Source organism: Rissa tridactyla, chromosome 11, assembly GCF_028500815.1.
Source record: "Rissa tridactyla isolate bRisTri1 chromosome 11, bRisTri1.patW.cur.20221130, whole genome shotgun sequence".
NCBI classification, from domain to species: Eukaryota; Metazoa; Chordata; class Aves; order Charadriiformes; family Laridae; genus Rissa; species Rissa tridactyla.
Window position 1 is genome coordinate 4,436,465 of NC_071476.1, and position 15,947 is coordinate 4,452,411.

General features: G+C 57.3%; 1 protein-coding gene across 1 annotated transcript in view; it reads left to right on the forward strand.

Annotated features, from left to right (window-relative positions):
* PDGFRB (platelet derived growth factor receptor beta) overlaps nucleotides 1-15,947 on the forward strand; it is a 34,272-nt gene that overhangs the window by 5,574 nt on the left and 12,751 nt on the right. Inside the window, exons 2-12 of the mRNA XM_054217539.1 lie at nucleotides 8,827-8,904; nucleotides 10,405-10,701; nucleotides 11,098-11,367; nucleotides 11,657-11,784; nucleotides 12,145-12,319; nucleotides 12,914-13,106; nucleotides 13,320-13,435; nucleotides 13,978-14,104; nucleotides 14,267-14,478; nucleotides 15,236-15,330; nucleotides 15,599-15,731. Of these exons, the coding sequence (XP_054073514.1) occupies nucleotides 8,856-8,904; nucleotides 10,405-10,701; nucleotides 11,098-11,367; nucleotides 11,657-11,784; nucleotides 12,145-12,319; nucleotides 12,914-13,106; nucleotides 13,320-13,435; nucleotides 13,978-14,104; nucleotides 14,267-14,478; nucleotides 15,236-15,330; nucleotides 15,599-15,731 (1,795 nt within the window). The 5' untranslated portion in view covers nucleotides 8,827-8,855. The remainder of the gene's footprint in view (nucleotides 1-8,826; nucleotides 8,905-10,404; nucleotides 10,702-11,097; nucleotides 11,368-11,656; nucleotides 11,785-12,144; nucleotides 12,320-12,913; nucleotides 13,107-13,319; nucleotides 13,436-13,977; nucleotides 14,105-14,266; nucleotides 14,479-15,235; nucleotides 15,331-15,598; nucleotides 15,732-15,947) is intronic.

Below are 15,947 nucleotides of genomic sequence, written 5' to 3' on the forward strand. Positions count from 1 at the left end.
GGGGGCAGAAGAACCACTGGAAGTTATAAAGGACCCTGCGTGCAGGACGGCAGGCATGGCTCCTGCTGCCTGCCCAGAGCACGTAGGAAGAGGTTATCCAAGAGGGAAGCATCCCTTGCACAACCTGCAGTTGCACAGGGAACGTGCTTGGCTTTCTGTGCCCCCCTCCCAAGCTCCATCACTGGCCCCAGGTCCTTTTGTTACAAGGAGGTGGGGGCCAGACCCTCATGGCGTGCCATTGCCTGCCAGGGCTCTGACCCCAGCGGGCAGGGGGGAGGCACGGGGCAATGGTGGCTGCCCCCAGCACTGTGCTTTTGGTTGTCTCTGCCGTCCTGGCGCTAGGTGCCACCACCCTCGTCTTCTTACCCCACTGGTGGGCTTATGGAGGAGGGGGCAGGATCAGCCCCCGGCACCAAGAGCTACACCAGCGTCTGCATTTTGCTCCCTCTCAGGGACCCAGAAGTAGCAGGGCCAAATAAAACACAACCCCCCTCCGAAAGCAGCCTCTGCCCCTCACACCCCAGCGCTGCCTGGGCCCGTCCTCTCCTCCCCTGGCCACGGTGCCAGGCTCCTCTCCAGGTCCCACGGACAAGCAAAGGGTGCCCTGACCACAGAGCTGGTGAGAGCCTAATCCCAGCCACGAGAGCCTAAAACCCCAGAACAAAGCAATTTAGCTCGGGTCCCTCGCAGGCAGCTGAGAAGAGAAGAGCCGATGCATCCACACAGATTATCTCCTCCTCCCCGGCGCATCCGTGTCTCGGAGAAATTTCCAGAGGAGGATCAGGTTGCTTTCACTGGGATGTGGGGCTGGTAAGACCAAAACACCCTGGTTGCTCCTGGGGATTCACAAAGCCCCTACATCCTACTAGAGCCCAGAATGGCTCTTTTTCTCCTCTTGCCTCCATCGCCCTCCCCTCGCAGCTGATGATTAGTGGTTAATTAGAGCCAGCTGGGACCTGGCTCCACCATAGCAGCCACCCTTGAACAGCAACTGTGAACAGGTGATGGAGATGCTGATGCGCTGGGGACAGTTTTCCTCCTCATGTATAACTTAGCAAAGTGCTTCCCTTGAATCGCTGTGGGAAGCAGGCACGGCTTTCTGGAAGCTGTGGCACAAGAGTGAGGAAAGCCCAGGGGGTGGCAGGGCATGGGATGAGCAGCCAGGATGGTCCCCGACCCTTGGTCCCATGTCCCCTGCTTCCCCTCTCCGCTCTGCCGAGGTGGGGAGAAGTGTCAAGCGAGCGGATGGGCTCTGCTCAGAGAGGCCAGCCCCATGTAGGGAGCGGGGACCCCCAAATATTCCAGTTTGGGGATGGAGGGGCCAGAGAGCTCTTTGAGCCGCTGCTACCAGCCAGCCCCAAGGCTTTGTAGTTGGAGCTGCCTTTTCCTGGGGCTGGTGGCGGAGCGATGCAGGGAGCTGCATGGGTCCCGGCCTGTGGTTTGGGTGCCCTGCAGCCACGTTCATACCTCGCATTGCTGATGTGCTTGTGAAGCAGCGTGGTGTATTCTCCCAAAAAAGTCTTCGCTGTCAGGGGCGATGGAGAAGTTGGGGGACGGTCATGGGCAGCCCTAGCTGGGCTCTGTCACATCCTTTAGAGCATCCTGCTGGAGAAGGGCACTGGGAAAGACTGACACGCTCCCAAGGGGCACATTTGTGCCCCGCTGGGGGTTGTTGCACTGCGAGGGGTGAGCCCCAGGGCTGAGCCCAGCCCGAGCATCACTGGTCTTGCACAACGCCAGACTTCAGGGCTGTGCTCCAAAACGCCATCCAGCCCCCAGCACCACCGCAGACCAGTCCCAGTCCCACCACAAGCCAGCCCCAGCATCACCATGGCCCTGGCACCCTCTGGCTGCCCTAGGGAGACCAAGGAGGGCAGGATTCAGCCGGGGCAACGGGGCAACCAGCGGGGTATGCAAGAGGGTCAGCCAGGCACCCCATCCGCCTTGCCCAGCACGTGGCAGCCGTTCCTCCCAACACCCCCATCCCTCCTTCCTCAGCCCCAGGTGAGCCCCGGCCCTCGCCCAGGGTTTTCCCACAGCCTGGGCCAAGGTCGCAGGCTCCGGGGAGCAGCCCCACCACCCCCCCGGGACCCGGCCTTTCCTCCGCAAGCGGAAGCGGGGGAGCATGCGCAGCCGAAAGGGCCACGAATACCAACACTCGGGGCTGGGGGGATTATTTATAACGCTGGCACCTCTCCAAACAGATGTTTCGTTTTATTTTGAACTTGCACTAAATAGGTCACTCGTTTCCTCTGTCTCCCATGGGCTTAAAATGCAGGGGGAAAGTGGAGGGGATTGGGGCTGAGAGAGCAGGGCTTGCCACGGTCCCACGTCCCCCCGGTCCCGGCTCCTCGCAGCCGTGCGTTGCGGAGAGTCCACGGCTGGAGGTTTGCTGGATGGCGTGCAGGGACGTCATGGTCCCCCCCGGCGCTCAGAGAGGGAGGATGGCAGCAGCAGAAAAAGCGGCTGCATGGGGCTCACCACCCCACCCCATTCCTCACATGTCTGACCCCAGGGCCGCTGAATCACGCCGCTGGGGCTCAACGTGGACTCATCATCCTCCCTGGCAGCCTGCCCCCCTGCTTTGGAGTCACGGTCCTCATTTTCGGCTTTCTGGCAGATGCTGTCAAAGCCCGTGTGGCTGGCCAGGAGGAGGCTGTCTGTGCTAGTTCGTGTCGTGTCATCTGCTGTAGGACCAGCATCCTCATGACCACACAACCACCTTCTCCAGGTGCCACTGAAGGTGGGGACCAGGGTCTGGGGTCCTGGGCCGTGATGCCAGCACCGCTCTCTGCAGCAGAGGCAGGCAGGAGAGCCATCCCCGTGTGTGGGCATGGTTGCCCTGAGCTCGCACTGCCCCGGAGGTGACATCTGCCCATGCTTTGTCCATCTCCTAGAGAGCTTGGATCACACAGGGGATCCCCACCAGGGATCAGTGGTTGCGGCTTTAATCACGTATTCATAGACCAAGGAGCTCTGGCAAAACCCCTCGGAGGCTTCAGGCATTTGTGATGCTGCTGCAAGTGCTTATAAAACCTCACCTCTGCCTGACTAAAAGAAATCCCCAAACCCAGGCATGTTGCCAGCAGGCGCCCGGGGCTCTCAGCACCCCTTGGTCTCACCAGCGCCTGGGTAAAGCCTGAGGACCCCCTTGGCTGGGGGCCGGGCGAGGGGGGCTTTGCCCCCAGGCATTCATCCCTTGGGCAGGGACGGCGTGTGGGACCCCGGGGACTCCCCAGCCCCTCTGCTCCTCAGCCTGGTTTCAGATTTCCTACCTCTGCGTTTTATCAGCAGCTGTTTATGGGCCCCGGGACGACAGGCTCCCCATGTGTGTGCCCTGCCTAATTCTAGCCATGTGCTGGGAAAAAGAAAAAGGGCTCTGTGATGATAATCTGGCCTGTGAGTAAACGCGGTGTCATGGGAGCCGAGGGACCCCAGAGGAGCGATGTTGCAACTCCGGACGGTTCCAGCCAAGGGAAAAAAAAAAAAAAAAAAAAAAGCCCCGCTCAGTTTTATTTAGATTAAAGGGTGGGAAAGAAGCAGTCGCAGAGGCCGGGGGGAGGGTGGTAGAGGAAAACAGGACAAGCCAAGGAGTTTCACTGCTGGACAAGCAAGGCTTGGGTTTCAGGGGTCGCTAGCCTTTGCTCGGGGAGCTTTTTGCCTTCAAAAGCGGGGGACGGTAACCCCCCAGCCAGGAGAAGCCCCCGCTCCCTGGCTGGGAGAAGCATTGATCACGGGATCCGTACAGGGCTTGCTGTATTGCATATGGGCACCCATGATCTCACTTAATGACTCAGATGCGCTTAGACAAAGAAAAAATAAAGTATATTTTACTTCCCGCTAATTTGCACCAGATGTCCCTGGCCTGCTTGGCAGGACGCGGGGCCGGCGAACATTGTGAGAGCGCCTGGAAGCGTAGCCCCAGCAAGGCAAGGGGATAGAAATAGAAAGCCAGAGGAAGAGAAAGGACCGTCGGCTGTGTGAGAGGCCTGGCTTCGCTTCTCCGCTCCTTCCTTTGCCACCGTCATGCTGCCGCCAGCCAAGATGCCCTCGTAGGGCTGGGACGGCAGCCAGCACCTCTGCCCGGCATCGCCGGAGCCGGGAGGCTCGGGCAAGGGGAGCATGGCCAGGGGAGAAGAGCAATGTGGGGCAATGGATGCAGGAATTGCTCCTGTATTTGCCACGAGGGGACTGTGCACCCTGATTTCCAGCAGATAGCACATCCCCTTGCTGGTGATCGATGGTCTGTAGGGACCAGCTTTCCAAGGTGGCTGCCAGGGCAGCTGTGGCTGGTCGCCCCCTCCCTGGCACACCAAGCCATCCCCTTCCCTGGACACCAGCTTTGGAGGCTGGTTCCCAGATCCCACGGCTCTGAGGGGTGCTTGCAAGACCCCCATACTGGTTCTCCACATGACATTGGTGGTTGTGGAGGAGAGGTGAGAAACATGGTCTAGGCATGGTCGGGAGGAAGGCAGTGGACTAGGAGGGTGTCTCTGGCCCAGATGCCTATCTGTCTAGATCTCCTATGGTTTAAGGCACGTTCAGGGCTGGAAATGGCCCTGTCGCACATGATCCGTGCTTGGGGATGGGCAGTGCCATGTGATGCTCGTGCCAGCGGTGGCTGCCATGCGTGTTGAGATGCTCTGCCAGCAGCTCTGCACCGTACACATGCTGGGAGCAAGCGCAGAGGGAAGGGGGCTCAGAGGGCACGTCAAGCAAAGTCAAAGGAAATTCTTGCCTTGTTACCCAAGAACAGTCAAGGCTGAGCCCACACAACATATTTTGGGTATGAGCAAAGGCATCTTTGGCTTACTAGCATCCTTAAACAAGAGAGAGGTCTGGAATGGCGAACGCTAATAAATGAATAAGGTTTGGTGATGTTTGAGCTCCTTAGCGAGGCACTGTGCAGTGGGGGGAGTGGCAGAGGTGGCTGAAGGAATGGTCCTCCCTAAATAAAGGTGGGACCATCACCAGCAGAGGCTGGATACGGCTCTTCCTTGTATCCAAAACCCTGGGCGTAGCCCTGCTCCCGCCGCAGAAATTCCCATCCAAGTTCATCAGAGGCATCAGCCCCCGGCTGCCGCTCACAGCGGCGAGCGGGGGAGTGGGCGAGAAGGTGGAGGAGAAAGCTCAGCTGTCGTCAGGTTTGGGACGCGGGAGAAATGGGAGCGGGCTGCTCTGGAGAAGCTGCGAAGTCATGAGACGGGGAATCATGAGACTTGAATCCCGGTCCTGGCGCAGCCGCGGTCCTGCTGTGTGGCCTTGGTCGTGGCATTTGACCTTTCTGCTCCGGCCCTCTCGCCTGTGTCCTGTCTGTGAGAGCCCGGGGTGCCCCCTCCACAGCACTGCTGCTGCTCAGGGATGTTGGGGGGCCCTTGTTGATCCCGTCGCCCCATGCAGCACGCTCCAAAAACATGAGGCCAGAGATGTGCAAAAAGGTTTTCAGTGGTGCCTGGCCCCGGCCAGCCGCGGGATGCCTTCCTCTCACCAGTGCGGCAGTGGGCTGGGAAACCCGACAGCTCAGCTCTCCCTCATCTCGCCTGCAAAAAACTCTGCTCGATGCTCTCGGCCTCTGGAGGAGGAGCGCTGCATTCCTGCGGCCACGCGTGCAGCGTGCCGTGCCGGCCGGGCTGGCGTGATTACAGGGGAGAGATAAGGACAGACAATGTGGCTGTGTCACCGGGCAGGGACAGTCGCCTGTATCTGTGTCTCGTTTGGACTCAAAACCCTCCCAGACATTCCCAGTCCCGTGGTGCCCACCCCCTGGCCTCGCTGGGTGCAGCACAAAGGCGAGCAGGAGCTGGTGGGGACCATGTCCCCAGGGACCCGAGCCCCCCAGAGAGCGCAGCCACCCCATGGGCATGTGGGGCTGAGCGTGGGTGCCGGGCTGCATCGTCCCGCCAGCCCGGCCTCCCTGCGAGCCAGCTGACCTCCCGTCTCCTCTTCCAGCCAAATTCCTCTTCTAGAATAATAAACAGCACAGCTGAAGAGAAAAGCTCCCTGCCCTGCCGAGCCAGCGACGGCTTTCCCTCGCATCATGGTGATGGAGAGAGGCAGAGGGAATGTCTGTACCTGTACTGGTGGGGAGGAGAGGATGATGAGGGCTTTAATGTGGGGATGCAGAGCTGGGACTTCACCTTGGCGGCTATAAGGTGCCGGGGAGCAGCAGGGCTGAGTGAAGGGCGCTGGACGTGGCATTGCTGCGGGACCTCCCTGGCCTCCAGGCATGTGCCAGGGTGCGTGGAGGCGAATGGTCCCATGGCTTGAAAATGCTCAGGTCCTGGCCCGTGGGAAGGATGTAGGGAGTGGCACCGGGCACAGGGGTCTGTGGCACCCTGCTAACCCATAGGGCTGGGAGGAGACAATCCAAGGCAGCCCCACATTCTGTAGGTGCCTGTGTTTGGGTCCCTGGGTGGGATAACGACTGGGCGCCTGCTTTCGGATCACTGAGTGGGGCTGCACCCACCTTACCTCCTTGTCTGGCACTCATAGGGTGCATCTTACAGCTCTCGCTGGGAACAAAAGCTGAGATTGAGGAGGGAAACAACAAGTGCTCTCCAGGCTGGCAGTGAGCCGGACAAATTTGCATCCCTTGTGAAATGCCTGTGCGCACCCACATGTGCAAGCACACGTGTCCCCGTGACAGGGAAAGAAAGGTTTGCCCTGCCGCCAGCCAGGCTCTGCGTGCATCCTGCAGGACGGGCAGAGCTCGGCACCTCCGAGCACGCCTCTCGCCCTGGCCAGCGCAGACAAACAAGGGAGAGGTCACCACTCTTTGCGAGACGTTGCCACCCTCCCACTCTGCTTGGGAAGCATCTCCAAGAGAAATGCCTTGCTGCAAAACCAGCAGCTTTATTAAAACCAGTTATGAACACAGAGGGAGGCGGCCGGCGGCGGCCGGCGTGGGCTGCGGGGCTCTCACTGCTCGCTGAAGCAGCACCCGTGCTAGCCCAGCACCAGCGTGCACCCACGTCCGGCTCCCCAGCTCCAGCAGGGGACGGTTTGCCCCATCAGTGATCCTGCAGAGATGACCGGTGGGGTGATGGACCTGTCTGTGTGGGTAGAGAAAGCCAAGGTCTCACCTGCAACAAGACTAACAGTGACAGCCATGAAGTTGAACGGGCAGCTAAAAGCTGGGCATGAGCTCGGGTAGTCCTTAGCTGCTGGCAGGCAGGTGTTTGGAGGGATGAGGGGTGGGGTGGGGGGCATAAATACAGCCTGGCTTGTGCATGCAGGCAGGGAGGGGTGAAAGGAGAGGATCCCAGTTGCTCTTACAACCTTGACCATTGAATAATGGATGAATCACACACCTCTGTAAAGGAGAATTGGGAAACAAAGCTAATTGTTCTCATGGCGGTGCCTTGGGGGGCAGCGAGATTAGGTTCTCCATCCTCCTCTCTCCTGCAGGTTGGTGCTTTCTGAGGGTGGGTGCAGTGAGGTCACATTCATTTACAGCCTGAATTTCACCTCGGTCCTTTCATCCTACCCACCCCCAGCTCTTCCCTCTAAGCGCTCTCATCCCCTCTGGCAAACACAGAAGAGAGAAGGAGTCACGGAGGGGTTTCCTGGAGCGGGGAGAGGGAAGCTGCTGAATAAGCTGGAGACCTGGAAGGATTTGCTGGTAGATCAGACTTTTGTTGAGCCAAAGCAAGAGAATAATAAAAACATCTGACAAGCGCACGTCATTTAAAAACCATTTCCTCCTTAACATCAAGCAGACCAGGAGGCCGCTCCAGGGCCAGGAGGCAGCGGAGCTGCTCAGTAAGAGACGGTGCCTGGGGCTGGGTCAGCAAGTCCAGGTTGCCACTAGCCATCCTCGTGCCTGGCGAGCAGCTCCCCCAAGCACTGTGCCAGCATCATGGGGGCTTCTCCTCGGGGTCTGCCTTGGGAGCAGGTTCAAAATGCCTCCTGTGCTGGGAGAGCGGAGGTGGCCCAGCGGCAGGCAGGAGCTCAGCCATGAAGTTCAGCTCCGTGCAAGGAGCATCCCCAAATTCAGGATTACTGAACTCATTTCCCCCCAGCTTTGTCCAGGCACAGAGGAACCCTTTTCCCCCTTACTCTTCTCCTTGTTAGCATCTTCATTTTGCTTTTTAGAAATATTCACCCCCATCCCCGCAGGCGCGATGGGGAGTTGTGTTCCCCCCCCCCCCATTACACGGGTGACTGCTCTTAGGGACCTCTGGCCTCATCCTTTCTGGGCTCATGGTTTGCACCAGGGTGGGCTGAAAATACTCTGCGGAAAAGATTTCTTAAGAAATGTTCATAAAATGGATTTTTACCTAAAAAGCCCTCTTAAATATTGCCTTAAAATAGATATGTTTAAAAGTTAACTACAAAAAACTCTTTTTTTTTTTTTATTGTCTTTGGGCTTGTTCTGTTTCATTGGAAGGAGCAGAAAATGGGGGAGGGTTTGGAGGGGGATCTGTTTTCTAGCAAGTTTTATCTCACTGGGACTGAGGGGAAGCAAAAACTAAGGGGAAAAAAAAAGCCGAGCGGGCAGTGGACAGAGGGAGGGGGGCAGGGCTCTGCAGCGGGGGGGTGGGAGCGGCATTTCGAGCAGAGATGAGCAAGAGTTGACACAACTCCTGGAGCCTCCAGCAAAATCCCTGTTTACCAGCGGGAGATGCCTTAGAAACAGCTCCTCCTGCAGATCCAGCGTGAGGGGGAACCAACCACCTCGCTGGGAGGGAAAGGCTGAAAACTGGGAAGAGATGGGAGGTTTCTGAGGTGGAGAAGGGAGCCCAGGGCTCGGGTGGGGGCTTGGGGTGGCCGTGGGACCCCTCCTCTGCAAGCGGTTCTGTGCTCATCCTGCTTTGCTCTGGGCAGGATTTGGCCACCGAGCCGCTGAGCCCACCATGCTGCGCCCCTCTCTGAAGACATCTCTCTGGCTCCTCATCCTCGGCGGTGAGTGCTGTGGTTGGGGAGGTGTGTGCAGGATTGGGCCCCGCGCCGGGATGCTGCCCTGGGATGCTCACCCCAGGGCAAGGGGGAGGAAAGGGGCAGTGCCGTGGGGAGGCACAGGGGTGCAAAGGGCGCTCCAGGCACATCTATCCCTCCTAATGGCTCGGGTCCATGGGCTCCTGCCAACCCAACCTGGTGGCGGGGTGGATGGAAAGTCCCCACCTGCTCCATGCCGACGCAGAGCTGGGTGGGAGGAGGAGGGAGCACTGCCAGCTGCGCTCAGCCCTTAGCAGCCACCAGAGAACCCACATTAGCTGGAAGTTATGGACACCCCCACCACAAGAAGGATTCGGTCAGACCTCGTGTATACAATAACCCCCCCACAGCAAGGCAACAGGGCACCTGGCTCTATCTGGAATCTTCACAGCGTTGCCGCAGGTCTCTGGGGGCTGTCCCCAGCTGGCCTGCTGACCCGCGGGGACACTGGGGAGGAGCACATGTCCCGGCCCCACTGGGACATCTGGGCAAAGGGTGAAGCAAGGAAGCTGGGAGAGACACAGGGAGCCATTCAGGAAGACCTTGCCTGTTTTATTGCTTCCAAAGGATTTCCTGCAAGGTTTTGCTTTCATTCCTTTTTCACTTTCTTGTAAACTGACATTGTTTCAGCCTAGTCTGTGTCCCGTCTGACACTGTCCCTGTGGAGGGGCAGCCAGCAGCACAAGGAATTGCCTCACCTCCTCCTCTCCCCCTTGCCCGCTAAATGCATGGACATTCCAAGCCTTTGAAGGTGGATCTGAGCCCTACCTCTGCCTTTCCAGAGAGGCTCGTTTTGGGGTCAGCAGTACTATCTGTACTCTCAGCTCCCCAGGACCATCTAAACCATGCTCACAGGATGCATAAAAGTCAAGAATGTGAGAAAACATGTGGGGGAGGCCCAGATCACCCCCATTTCCAGTCCCATCCTCACCAGGATGTCCCTCGGGCTGGTGCAACAGCATCACAGCATGGCTGCCTCCCAGCACAGCTCTATTCAAACCCACAGTCTCAATGGCTGCCCCAAATCTCTCCGGAGCCAGACATCTGCTCCTGACTGATGACACTGGGCAGCACCAGGTGGCACTTAGGCTGTAGTTACCTTGCAGAAAGGTTGGAGGGGACAGACATAGTTGAAGCATAAAATGGGGGGTTCTCCACCCAGCATTGCCACAGACAACGGGCAACTGGGGCAACTTTGAGTATCGCTAAACTCCATGATGTCTTATTTCCTCTCCAGTAAGGGTTTCAGGAGGTACATGGAATGAAGGGTGACCCACCAAGGCATGGGTTGACAGGATATTCCTGTGTGTCAGTGGTGGTTACACCAAGGACAAATCCAGGAAGGTTATTTTGCAGTGTAAAGGCTGACACTACAAACCAAATGCCTTGGCATGAGGTTGTGCTCCAGCGTGCTGCTTCTTGGATTTCAGAGGAACCCAACTTGGTCTCATCTCCCTCCTCTCCCAGGTCTGCTGGAGGTAACGTCCGGGGACAGCAGGTTGCACATCGAACCCAGAGACACTGAGCTTGTCCTTGGCCTCCACAGCACCTTCTCCCTCTTGTGCTATGGGGACGGCGCGCTGGTTTGGGAACGGGAGGGTCAGCCCCTTGACGCCTCGCTGGAGCACAGGGATGGTTTCTTCGTCAGCAATCTCACCCTTAGGAACGTGACGGGGCGCCACACCGGGGAGTACACGTGTGCCTACAGCCCCGACCAGGCTCCAGAGCCAGCAGAGAGGAAAGCCCTGTACATCTATGTTCCAGGTAGGGGACAGCACGTCCTTGTCTCCGCATTTCCAAGGAGTTTAGCAACCAGCAGAAAGAGGCCTTTGAATTATCGTTCTGTCTCCAAACACCTGGCCTCCCAAAATCCTTTCTTCCATTGCAGGAGAGCCCTCATGGCAGGTTGTCTGACCGTGGCATGTCTCTGGTATGCCAGGTCACGGGAGAGGCCCATGTGTGGTGTGTCGGGGCAAGCAGTGGGGGAGGTTTGGCAAGCCTACGACATGGCAGCTCTACTTTGCCATGGGGACTAAGGGAAGAAACATCCCACCAGTCTGGAGACAGAGGCCTGTGTTGGAGCGGTCCTGGAGGAGCACAGAGCAGCCCTGGTTCATCTTCAAGCAGCTTTCTGTAACCAGTGTTCCCTCACTCCCACAGATCCTTCTCTAGTCTTCCTCCCCACAATCACCTCCGAAGAGCTCTTCATCTTCATCACGGGCTACACAGAGGCTGTCATCCCATGCCGCGTGACCAACCCACAGATGCAGGTGACCCTCTATGAGAAAAAGGTGGAGAACCCCATCCCAGCTGCTTATGACCCACAACAGGGATTCAAAGGCTTCTTTGAGGATAAGACCTATTTCTGCCGGACAATTGTGGATGACCAGGAGGTGGATTCAGACACCTTCTACGTCTACAGGATCCAGGGTGAGTTGCCATTATCTTAGCATAGCTGTGCACCTGCAGTGGCAGTTCCTTCAGCCCAATGGCAGGGGACAGCAAAGCTCTCCCCCTGTCTCCTTAGTGATCAGTCTCCTGATCAATTTGGAGGCTGGATTTAGTCCTGTCTCCATTAGAGAATGGGTTCTACCAAAATGTCAGCTCCATCCCTCAGGGAAGAGACTTTCCAGTGGAGCAGTCCACCCAGGATAAATGGACCGGGTGCCCACTCATCCCTTCCTTCAGTATTCATTCCTTTCTTTTACCTTTCCCACAGTCTCATCTGTGAACGTCTCCATCAGCGCAGTGCAGACCATAGTGCGTCAGGGAGAAAACGTTACCCTGATGTGCACCGTGAGCGGCAATGAGCTGGTCAACTTCAACTGGGATTATCCCCGCAAGCAAGTGAGTGCTCCAGCCCCACAGGCTTTGGGCAGCAGCTCCAGCCTTCACCCAGATGTACCATGGCAATCACCCATCAATATCCTAGGTGAAGCTTCATAGGAAGGTTCATAGGAAGCTTCACCTCATGGCAGAAGCTGTGGGATGCTGCTGCTGCCACACCGGGAGGCTTGATGGGGAGATCCTTGGGTTGAGGCTGTCTGTCTTAGTGGCCTCTGCTCAGTGCATGTTCCCTGTCCCTGTGGCAGCCAGAGTGGGGTCCTCTACCCCCTCTCCTCCCTCCCTGTGAGCCTGGCTTTGTAGCTCCAATGGCAGAACATGCTCTTGACTTCTCAGACCGTATCTCCTGTCCCCGTTGTGCAGGCAGGGAAGGCTGTGGAGCCAGTGACCGACTTCCTGCCCGGATCCACCCACGAGATCCGCTCCATCCTCATCATCCAGAATGCAGAGCTGGAGGACAGCGGGACCTACGTCTGCAACGTCTCTGAGGGCTACCATGAGAAAACGGACCGGAAAGACATCACGGTCCATGTGATCGGTGCGTTGCTGCCCACGCACCCAAAGCCACCAAACCACATGGGCATCCAGGCAGGATGCCCCAGGGTGACACTCTCTTCTCTGCACAGCCTCCAGCTCTCTCCCCTCCTTGACTCTGCCCTTAGTAACCACGGCCAAAAATACCCAACTCTCACCCCAAGCCACCCCTGCCCACTTCTTGGCCTCAAAACATCCCAAACTCCCCGCCACAACTTTTGGGACCTTTTGTGACACTTGAGGGTGTGGGTGAGAGCTCTTCTGCACTGTGCAGTGCCAATGCGCTGTGATGTCAGATTGTCACCTCGCATCCGCATCTGTCCTTCATCCATGTAATTTGAAGGAATCTGCCCCCTCTCTACAAGATAACAGCTTTTCCCTGCATGCTGCCTGCCTCATGAGCTCCCCTGCTCCAAACTGTGGCTCTGCACCCCCACTCCCCTTGGACACAAGCCCGAAGCCTTGAGGGATGGATGTGGAGCTGCCCCACCGCTTCTTTGTGTTCAGGGTGTTTTGTTCCAGATCTGTGATTGTCCAAAGGGCTGGAGAGAGGTCTCTTTTTATCTCTTACCCCACTATTCCTCCTGCCCCCTCTCAGAACGTGGCTTTGTGCGCTTCCACACCCACCTGCCCAGCACCGTCTATGCTGAGGTCCACAAGAGCCGCACCATCCAGGTGGAGGTGGAGGCCTACCCACAACCCAGCATCGTGTGGCTGAAGAACAACAAGACGTTGACTATGGAGAGCAGCAGTGAGTTCACCATCACCAGCAGGAACCTGTCAGAAACGAGGTGAGGGCCCACCACTCCTCACCAGGGTGCAGGGAGGGAGTAATTCACAAAGCAAGCTGCAAATCACTGGTTGGACAGGGGTTGGTGGTTGAATGTCTTTCCGCGAGTGGATTTTGAGCGTGCCTCAGATGGGTGGGAGCCAGTTGCCTCTGAGCATTGTCAGTCCCCGGTTACCTTCCCACACCTCTCACTCTGGGACTGTGTCCCCTCCAGGTATCAGACAGCTCTGGTGCTCGTGCGGGTGAAGCAGGAAGAAGGAGGATTTTACACCATCCGGGCTTCCAATGAGGATGATGAACAGGAGCTGTCCTTCCATCTGCAGATAAATGGTGAGGATGAACATGCAGATATGGGACTGAGGTGTGTGGGAGCAGTTTCAGAGGATGGCTCCATGCTTTGCCACAGGACCCTCAGGTTGAAGCCCTTCCTCCTCTGACTACGGCTCCAGAGTGGTTTTGGTCAAAGGAAGAGCATTAAAGCAAGAAACATGTGCTCACTTGCAATATCTCACACATGGTCTCAAACCAAACAGGACAGGGAGGGAGTGCAGACACCAGAAACTTGGCCTTCATGCCCTAGCGCAAGGTGGTAGATGCAGAGACAAGTGGGCAGCTCTGATGTCCAGCACTCTCCCCTGTGCTTGCCTCTGTTCTCTAAGCAACCTAAATTCGGACAGGTCTCCTTCATGACCCCGTCAAACCTTTCTCTTTTTGCTGTTAGGTATCAAAAATGAAGCATGATTGCTGTGATGAGTCCTACTTCACTGTCCCCTCACCCCCAGGCCATGTTAGGAGTACAGGGGAATCACGTTCCCCTCCCGTCCTGCAGTCGAAGTGAAGGATGAATTCCCACCAGTGTCTCTTGGTTTCAGTGCCAGCCAAAGTGGTGGATCTCAAGGAGAACAGCAGTGCCAGCAGTGGGGAGCAGACCGTAACATGCTCTGCTGAAGGCATGCCCCAGCCAGAGATCAGCTGGTCTACTTGCAGCGACATCAAATGGTAAGTGGAGTGATGGAGCCACTGTGAATGGCTGGGCTCTTGCATTTATTAGAATAATAGACTAATGTTCTGTTGCATCCTGCTGGCCCACAAGCCCAGGCATCCCATGGTGGTGTGTGGTCCCAACTACCTCAGAGGTGTCTTTATCCTCCCCTGGGCCAGGTGCAGTGCCAAGGGCCAGCCCACCCGGCTGCTGGGGAACGAGTCCTCGGAGATCGGTCTGCAGACCAATGCCACATACCACGCAGAGCTGCAGGTGTACCGCGTCAACAGCACCCTGCAGCTGCACAGGGTAGACGAGCCCCTGCTCCTGAGATGCACCGTGCAAAACTTCCTAGGCACCAACTCCCAGGACATCACTCTGGTCCCACACGGTGAGCACTGAGGGAAGAGTTTGAGCCAGCGGTGGGGAGCTAGACTTGTCTCTCTGTATCTCCAGCCTGGAGGTGCTAGAACCAGGGCTGTCCTCTGATGGCTGCAGTCCTCAAAAGCAGGAAGCCTGGGTATGGTGCCCCAAATGAAGCCTCCTTTGGGTTGAGCAGGAAAGGTTGCTCCAGGAGGACTCTGGAGCCCTTATGTCCACTGGCCATGGACATCCTCTTCCCATCACTAGCAGGGTCATCCCTCCAGGGAGGCAAGATGCCTGAGCAGGTCCCCAGTGTCTTGTTGTTAGCCTGCGGGTCACTAGATGGTGCCATGGATACGAACATCCATATGCTGAACAACCCAAATATGAGGAAGGATGGTCTAAGCCCAGGTCCGGAGCTGCCAGCTCTCCCCCAAGCAAACCAGCCCCTCTAGCTCCTTACTCCCTTCCATGGTCAAACCTCTCACAAGGCAGCAAGCCCTTCACAGGCTGTAACAACCCATCACCCCACTGTCCCTGGAATGTTGGACCTGCAAGTGCTAGGCAGGTCTGCTCTGGAAGAGAGGAGAGGAACTGCCCCCACCCAGAGGACAGCTGAGGGTCAATGTCTGGGGGGAGGTGTGTAGCAGGAGGGGGACAGTGGCTAGAGGAGGAAAGGGGAAGGACGCAGGGTTCCCTCTGTGCTCCTGTCCCCTCCTTTCCCCAGGGTACCCAAACCGTGCAGGGTTGGAGGAGTCTAACTCTTGTCCCTGTTATCATTGTAGCCTTGCCATTCAAGGTGGTCATCATCTCTGTCATCCTGGCCTTGCTGGTCCTCACTGTCATCTCCCTGATCATCCTGATTGTCCTGTGGCAGAAGGTAAAAGAGGAGAGTATTCCCAGTGCAACGGTGGTACCCCCATGTCAGGGTGGCTGGGAAGAGCAAAGCTATGAGGTCCTGCTGGCATGGGCCTGACAAATGTCCCACCCATTCCAGGGACCATGGCCCCTCTGGCATCTGTAGGCTAAATGGGGCATGAGGCAACGTCTGGAGGGACAAAAGATTGCCTGACAAAGCCCATCCCCATCACCCATGCCCTCTGTGACCCTCAGCCTCTCAGATCTCTCGCTTCTGCTCTCCTTTCCAGAAACCTCGTTATGAAATCCGCTGGAAGGTGATTGAGTCAGTCAGCTCCGATGGGCACGAGTACATCTATGTGGATCCCATGCAGCTCCCTTACGACTCCAGCTGGGAGGTGCCCAGGGACAAGCTGGTGTTAGGTAAAGGCCGCGCGGGTCCCACTGATGCACCCCTGGGGTCCTGGCTGTTTGGAGGTAATGGGTTTGGGATCTCCAAAGGAGACCAACCCAGAAAGGGCACAGAGATCCTTCAAGATACAATTGGTCCTGGGACAGAGGGACCATCTGGGACCATGGTGGGAAAACAGCATGAGGCATGAGGCACTGGGTTACTCCTGGCTATCCTTTCCTGCAGCT